The sequence below is a fragment of the Neomonachus schauinslandi genome, chromosome 3 (genome assembly GCF_002201575.2).
Source record: "Neomonachus schauinslandi chromosome 3, ASM220157v2, whole genome shotgun sequence".
NCBI lineage: Eukaryota > Metazoa > Chordata > Mammalia > Carnivora > Phocidae > Neomonachus > Neomonachus schauinslandi.
In genome coordinates, this window is record NC_058405.1 from 192102010 (window position 1) to 192110247 (window position 8238).

Consider the following 8238-nt stretch of genomic DNA (forward strand, 5'->3'; position numbering starts at 1 on the left):
CCTGGACAGCTCGTTCTCACTATAAACACACACACATGCACACACACACACATGCACACACACGCACACATGCCCGGACAGCTCCTTCTCACTATAAACACACACACATGCACACGCACACGCACATGCATGCATGCACACACGCCCGGACAGCTCCTTCTCACTATAAACACACACACATGCACACACACACACACACGCATGCATGCACACACACACGGACAGCTCCTTCTCACTATAAACACACACGCGCACACGCACGCATGCACACACACGCACACATGCCCGGACAGCTCCTTCTCACTATAAACACACACACGCACACACACACGCACATGCGCACACACGCACATGCACACACACGGTGGAGGGGGCGAGGGAGCTCCCCGGGGCCCCTTTATGGAGGGCACTAACTCCATCACGAGGGTGGAGCCTGAAGGCCCCACCTCCAAATCCCATCCCACTGGGGATTAGGTTTCAACATTCGAATTTTAGGGGACACAGACATTCCATCCACGGTACCTCCTTACAGTGTCCTGCAGGCAGGGCTGGTGTGTGCATGCGTGTGTATGTGGGCACCTGGGGGTTCTGGTCAGTCACAGCTGGCGCCCCTTACTTAGAGAGCAGCTTTGAGACCTCACTCATGAGTGTGGGCAGACTCCCCCTTTGGATGGACCCCAGGTTTTTCTCTCGGTCCCCTGAGCCCGTGGTCAAGGAAACATGCTCAAGTTGCTGAGTGTGGCAAGAGGTTGCCTGTGTTCCTCTGGAGTTCCTGACCTCGCCGGTTCCTGGCCTGAGGGCTCCTCCCCACGTCAGCCAGCCCAGCCTTGCATTCCGGAAGCTGTGAAGCCTGGAATCTAACGTAGTTTCATCGTCGTTATTGGGCAGGCCAGGCCAGGCATCTGCTCCTCCAGGAGGCAGGCCTAATCCCTGCTCTTTGATGATCACGAGGGGGGTGAGGGGGGCGGTGCAAGTATACAGAGGACTCTGGTCCCAGGCACGCAGGGGCCTACAGCGAAGTGTTCCTGGGCTCAAGGGGGGGACCTCAGATGTGGGGTCAGGACGGGGGATCGGCAAAGGCTTCATGAAGGAGGGAGGGTGTGTGGGTCTTGAGAGCCGGCAGAAGTGAAGGCACTCTGTCCGAAAGCAGCGTTCGAGAGGCGCCTGGAACAGGCAGGGAGGGCAGATGTATGGGAGCATGGGGCAGTGCTGGGCCCACGGTGAGCCTGCTGGGGTCGCGGGAGGTCAGCACTCAGGACACAGCCGAGTGCAGGGCCCGGGAAGGTGGCGTGGAGACTCAGGACCCCTGGGCTTCAGCTCAGCTCCCTGAAAGGCTGACACCGCTGGCCACACACGGCCCCGTCCCATTACTGCCCCCAACTCCGTCCCCTGTCCCTCCCCCACAGTCCTGCAGTGGCCTCCTGCTCCACCATTACTACCCAGTTCACTCTGCCCTGTCTCAGCGGGCGGCTTCTCCACCTTCCCCTCCGTGAGCTCCAAATGGTAGAGGCTTCTGTGTCCCTGGCACCTTCAGGGACCAAGCGCCACACCTGGACATGTTAGGGGCTCCCCTAGAGTAAGAGTTGCTCTCTTGGTGCTGGAGGAGGAAGGGAAGCCTCTCCCCCTCCCTGTACTGGCTGGGGGGAGGGGGTGGGGGGCTCACAGTTGCTGAGGGCTGCAGGGAGACCAGGCTGGGTGAGTCCTGGTTCTGAGCAGGACCTGGATGTGGTCACTTCCCCAGGTCCTTGGGGTGGGGGAGTGAGCACTGCTCCCCAGGAAGCAGGCAATTTGCATTATTTGGGAAGATAAGCCCATGGGAAAGGGGGCTGCAGGACCATAGGTGGTGCTGGGTCTGCTCCCTGCCACGGGAGACAGCCCAGCTTGGCATCCAGAGGAGGGGGCTGTGGAGAGGGTGAGTGGGGTTGTGGGGCTCCTCTCACCTCCCACACCGGAAGCAGACTCAAGCCTCTTGCTTTCAGAGCCAGCGCACACGCTCAGGGGGGCCCCAGGACTTCCTCCTCCTGTGGAGACAGGTCACGGCACTCCGCATACAGCTGGCCGAGCTACGTGCGACCACAGAGAGGTGAGGGCACGGGGTCCACTGGGTTGGCCCCCCAGGTGTGGGGGAACGGACAGGAAAGGCGAGCGATGTGGGAGAAGCACAAACAGACAGAGCAAGGTAGGCAGATGTGCAAGGGGAGAGAAGGCAGTGGGACAGGCCAGTTAGGGGGAGGCTGCAGAGGGGGATCCACAGGGCAGAGCCTCAGGGCCCCTCAGATCCCTCTGGCACCTCACACAGGTCTGACCTGGGATCCTTGAGGTACATGTCATGTCAGCACCCCATTCACATAGCAGGAGACTGAGGCTCAGAGGGTCGGTGTCGTGCTGGAAGCAGAGAGCCTGTCCTGGCCGGCCCCAGCTCCCCCTCCCCAGCTGGGATGTGCTGGAGGCTTCTGAGGATGGCAGGGGAGGGGGTCGGCTGTGGGCAGAAAGCAGGGCCCAGGTGGCCAGATCCTGCTTCTCCCAGTGGCTCGCAGCCTTCGGGCCCGGAGCCCGTGGACAGTCCTGAGGCTCAGCTGGGGGTGCTGCCCTTGTATCCCAGGGGTCTCACGGACATGCAAGCGGAGGCGGCCAGGACGGCCTGGCGCCTGCAAACGGCCTGCCTGAACCTTGACTCCAACCTGCGTCTGTCAGCCAGCAGCGGGGCCAGTGCCCTGGAGCAGCAGGCCCTGCAGGCTGTGCGGCTGGAGCAGCAGCTACGGGACAAGGTGCAGGAGATGCTCCAGCTGCAGGGCCGCTGGGACGCAGAGAAGGTGGCGCTCCAGGCCAGGTGGGTGCCGGGCGGCAGGCGGGCCGGGAGGCTGGACCTGCCAGCCCTCTGCTCACGTGCGTGGTGGCGCTCCTGGCAGCAGAGGGATGGTCCCCAAGATGGTGGGCTCACAAGTCCCTAACCAACCTCCAGAGGCCGAGCGAGAGCGCCCGAACTTTGAGGGTTTCAGGGGACGCTGCAGTGGATGCATTTGGACTGTGTCCTCCTAGCTGGGTCCCAGAAGTGGACTTTTCCGGCCTAGAAGCACATCCCTCCAGAGGTGGGCGCCTGCTTTGAGGTAGCCCGTTTAAGAAGCTGAAGCAGGTGGAGGGGCCCAGGTCTACTCCTGGTGCAAATGAGCCTCAGAGCAAGCACACGAGGTTTTGGACGCAGAACCATGTCGGTGGCTCAGAAATCTCGGGAGGGCAGCTTCGGCAGGCAGTGGGGAGACAGCGCCCCAGGGAAGGCCTAACCTGCTGGCCCCGGCGCACAATTCACAGAACCTAGGATCACTCGGCCACAAACACCTGCAAGCTGAGGGGAAGAAACCTGCCCTGCCCTCAGGGGGCCAGCTGAGTCCAACAAACCCCAGAGCAGCCCCAAAGGAGCATGATGGCCCAATGCAGCCTGCAGGGGCTTCACCCCAGGGCCTGCGCCAAAGATGCTGGGGCCTCAGGAAGGGAGACCCAGGTGCCACGGAGGGGAGCCAGGGGTCTTTGAGAAGAAGGTGGCTCCTGGGAAGGAAGGGACAATGACATCGCTTGTTAGATTTCGGTGGCTGAGGCGCTCTAGGCAGAGGAAGCAGCTGGACCAACGGCCCTAAGGACAGGGGCAGGGCCTCAGGGGCCACCGGCCATGACGCTGGAGAGCAAGTTGGGGTCAGGGTGGGGGCCTGAAATGCTGAACTCTGATTCTGCACGTAGCTCCAGGGACGGTGGGGGCCACTGAAGTTTCTAGAGCAGGAGAGAAGTGTCTGACCAGGCAAGGGACTAAGGCCCGCTCGGCCAATGCCAGGGTGTGGGCCACAGCACAGGGGGGGTGTGGACACAGCCCGTGCATCTTCGGGGCCCCCCTGCACTCTGGGCTTTGTTCTCTGCTCTGACAACCCTTTTCCCGGCCCCCACCTTTTCTCCAGGGTCTCCAAGCAGACGCTCCTGGTGGAGAAGCTCACAGAGCAAAACTCGAAGAAGGAGGCAACCATCTCTTCCCTCAGAATGCAGATCCAGAAGCTGGTGCGTGGGGCTGCAAGAAGGCGGGCACAGGGTGGGGGTTCGGCGCCGGCCCTGCTGAGGCATCTGCTCCGGCCACAGCAGTCCCAGCGCACCAGAGGCCAGCTGCTAGCGGACACCTCGGAGGACGAAGCCGAGTCCCTGCAGCACGTTCTCAAGAGCATCCCGGAGGTGCAGGCCCGTCTCGGTCCTTCCTGGGGTAACGCGGCAGAGGGGCTAGGATCCTGATGGCTGACCCTCCACAGGATCTGGAAGGGCCCTGCTTGGCCACAGCCCTGAGCTCTCTCCCTCCGTCCCTTCCTCTCTGCACCCTGAAGGTGGCCCGGGCGGATGCTGGGGGCCCGGAGCTGGCATGGGGTGGCGGTGCTGGAGCTGAGGAGGCCCGGGGCCCGCTGAGGAGGCCCACGCGCTCTGCGTCCCCCCACCGGGGTGTGTCCCCACCGCGGGCCCGCTCCCCGGACACCCCGGACCCCACACTGCAGGCTGTGCAGACAGCCTTTGGGAGGCAGCGGCTGCAGGAGCAGGTGGGCAGCCACGGGGCTGTGCACAGAGGGCCATTAGCCGGCCTGCTCATGGCTTACCCAGGGCCGGACACCCCGCGGGCCCCAGGGAGGGAGGCCGGGGTGCCAGCGAGGGGAGCCAAGGGCCTTTGAGAAGGAGGCGGCTCCGGGGAAGGGTCTGGACACAGCCAGTGCATCTTCGGGGCCCCCCGAGCTGCAGCCCCAGGGAGGGGCTCCGGTCTGCAGTGCAGCTCTGCTGGGGGAGTGTGGTCCAAGGCCCGCCTAGGCCAGAGGGGGCTCACGCTGCACGCCCGCCCCGGGGCAGGAACTGCGCCTGCAGCTGGAGTCCTCGCAGGCCGTGGCCGCCAGGCTCCGGGAGCAGCTGTCCGAGAGCCAGCAGGAGTTGCAGGCCTCAAGGAGGCTCCTGCAGGAGCAGGTGCGGGAGCAGGTGCAGGAGCGCGAGGACCTCCTGCGCAGGCTGCGGACGCAGAGCCGGGAGGCACAGCACTGCAGGGCAACCAGCGAGCTCCTGCGAAGGTGACCGCAGGGCTGAGCAGGGCAGGCCGGGCAGTGCCAGCCGAGGGGCGCTGCCAGCAGGAGAGAGAGCGGGCCCACCTCCAGGACAGAAACTGCTCCTGGCAAGGCCGCCTCCCTTGGCCTCACCTTGTCCCCTCAGCCCCACAGCCCCCTGCCTGCTCTGAGTCTCCTTGCCCTCATCTGGGCCCACCTGGGCTGCCTCTGCCCAGGCTCAGCCTATGCCCTGCCCCCTCCACCTGAATCCCCAAAGTGCAGCCTGGTTCCACCTGCATGCTCTCTCCCCGCTCCCGCCTGACTCCCAGGAGTCCTGTCCATCCTTCAGAAATGGTCCGTAAATCCCCCAAACTCCCTTCCCTCCACATCCATTGGGGCGGCCTGAGAGCCCTCCTGGGCTGTCCTGTGGATCTGGCGGCCTATGGTGCAGTCAGCCGTGAGGCTTTCTGGATGCTTCTGTGCACATCTCAGCGCTCTGGGGTCAGTGGGAGTGGGGAGGCACGGAATCTCCCGAGGCCCACAGTCCTGAGTGAGGGGCTAGGAGGGGCTTCCCAGGTCCACACCCTGCCTGGGCTGGGACGTGGGGGCCCGCAGGCTCTGACTGGAGGAGCAGGTGCTTCCCAAAGGGGCCAGGAGAGGGAGCAGCAAGGAGGCTGCCTCCCCTCATCCCCCCTGGGGGTGGGGGAACTGCGGCTCCCTCGGGGAGGGGGGGCTCCTTCTCTGGGTGACCTGACAGTGCCCTCGGTGCTGAGACCGGGGATCTGAGGAGAAATGAGCCCAACCCTGCCTTGAGAAGCACCCGGGGAATGACCCCAGGGAGAGGAGTTCAGCCCGGCGTGGGGCGTGGCATGGAGGGATGGAGGAGGAGGCTGCCTGGAGGCCCGAAGCCTTCCTGTGACAGGGGAGGGGGGGCCTCCCAGGGGCCGACAGGTGCAGAGTGGGGGGAGTGCAGAGCCACGCAGTGAGCAGGGTGAGGCTGGTGGGGGCCATCCCTCCACAGAGCAGGGGGCTGTGGAGGGGGGGGGCAGGCTGCAGCGCCCAGGACAGGTGGGCCGGCCCGGGTGGGCCCCTCAGCGTTGGGGGAGGAGAGGCCAGATCCCACGGGCCTTTGGGAAAGGGAGGCTTCAGGACTGGGCACTCCAGGGGCCAGGACCCGATGGGGAGCTGCTGAGGTCCAGATTCCTGGCTGAGGGGTGGCATGCAGAGAGCCCTCTGGAGTGGGTCAGCCCGTGAGCATGGCTTTGCACAAGGGTGCTGCACCTCAAGGGCCCGGGGTCCCTGTCAGAGTGAGCTGAGCAGGGTGCCAGCAGAGGAGGGGCCCCGTCCTTCCCACTGAGTTCTGCAAGGACTAGCTGAGCTTGGCCTGTGGGTGCCAGAGGGCTGAGCATGGGACACACCAGGGAGCAAGACCCTCGAGTGCTTTCGGGGCTCACAGAAGCCGTCGGGAGGGGATCGGCCTGCCGGGGCCAGAGGTGGCTGGGTGTCTCCTGTCCCCCACCACGCTTCCCCAGGATGCTGCCCCAAGTGGCCCCCTGGCCTGGCACCCCCCCTTGCCCTGCCCACGCTCCCGGCACTGGGCCGAGGTCTGACTCTACCCAGGGTGTGTCCCTCGGCTCCCCTTCCCGGGACCCAGTCCTGGGGCTGCCCCAACCTCCACGCTCCTGTCCCCAGCAAGAAAAGGGCTCTGGAGACTGTGGCGGAGGGGATGAGGAGCAAGGCGGCCGTCTGAGACGGCTGGAGGCCGCGAACTGTGGGCAGAGCAGAAGGAAGAGCTGGCACAGCAGGGCGAGCGGGGCCGCAGGGAGCTGGGGACCAGGTGTGCTGGGCAGACGGGCTGCCACGCCTCTCAGCCCCCGTGTCCCCAGCTACACAAGGGGCCACGTCATTACCGGGATCTTCTCCGGGAGTGGGGGTGCGTGATGGGACAGCAGGGGCGAAGGGTTCTCCAGAATCCCCCAGCCTGGGCTGTCACCCCCGCGCCCACACCCCTGCTCCAACCTCCGGCCCAAGGCCTACTCCCCGCCCCAGGGGCAGAGGTGGGCCCTGTAAGCTGTGTGTGCACACGGGCGTGCGCACACACACACTCTTCACCCAGGGCTGTCAGGGTGTGGACCAGGAACACCACCGTCCCACCCAAGCCCTGAAACAGGGCTCATGAGCTTCCTGGCCCTGCAGGGCTACCCATGCTCCTTTGGGGCTCCCTGGGCTCAGAGGGAGTTGCGGGCCATCACCCTGCCCGTTGTGGCCCCCTCTTGCCCTGAGGTGACCTCACACCCTCTGCCCTCTGGTTTCTGGGCCTCAGTCAAGGGCGCCTAGAACAGCTGGAGGAGAAGGTCTCGGGGCTCAAGAAGGAGCTGGTGGCAGCCCAGGAGGCACTGAACTCGGCCCGGCTGCAGAGGGACGTCCTGGACAGCGAGAGGGAGGGTCTGCGCAGAGCCCTGGCCCGGGTAGCCCTCCCGCCCGCCCCCTCCCACTCACTTGTCTCCTCACCCTCCTGGGCCCTCGGTCCTTCGGCAGAGTGCCCAGCCAGTGGGCGCTGGCCTATCCTCCCTGGCCCCTGGCCACACCTGCTTCCCCGTGGGCTCCCTCGGCTACCCTGCCACCTCTCCTGGCTGCAGCCTGAGGACCCAGGCGGCCAGCGTCCACCTCAGAGGCCTCCCCCCCGCCCCGCCCAGAGCTCCCTCCCTCCCTGGCACAACGGCTCTCTGCCTGTGGGAACGGTCTGCACGTGGATCCCAAAGTGTCATCGGGGTGACCGCACCGCCCCCCCTGCCCTAGGCCGAGTCCAGCAGCACGGACCTGGGACTGCTCGTGACACGGCTGAAGTCGGAGGGGGTGGCGCAGAGGGACTCCCTGGCCAAGATGGCGGCCCTGATGGAGGCGCTGGCTCAGGACAAACGCAACCTGAGCCACCTGGTCCTGCAGGTGAGGCTGGTCCCCGGGCTGCTCTCGGAGCCAGGCCCGCCTGGCAACCCCAGCCCTCCACCTTCGTTCCTGCCCAGGCAGCAGGGGTCGTGGGAGGAGGCATAAGGGAGCCTGCCAGGCCCTGCGCCCGCCGGGTGGGGTGCTCAGCCCGCGGGACCGAGGGCGCATGGGCGTGGTGCAGGGGCGTGGTGCAGGGCGTGGTGCGTGGGCGTGGTGCAGGGCGTGGTGCAGGGGGCGTGGTGCA

The 8238-nt window shown here is 65.6% G+C and overlaps 1 protein-coding gene across 1 annotated transcript in view; it reads left to right on the forward strand.

Moving 5' to 3' along the window:
- CROCC2 (ciliary rootlet coiled-coil, rootletin family member 2) overlaps positions 1-8238 on the forward strand; it is an 82227-nt gene that overhangs the window by 17159 nt on the left and 56830 nt on the right. The window contains 7 exon segments of the mRNA XM_044913635.1: positions 1986-2083; positions 2603-2830; positions 3945-4041; positions 4356-4562; positions 4864-5075; positions 7372-7516; positions 7848-7994. Coding sequence (XP_044769570.1) covers positions 1986-2083; positions 2603-2830; positions 3945-4041; positions 4356-4562; positions 4864-5075; positions 7372-7516; positions 7848-7994 — 1134 coding nt within the window.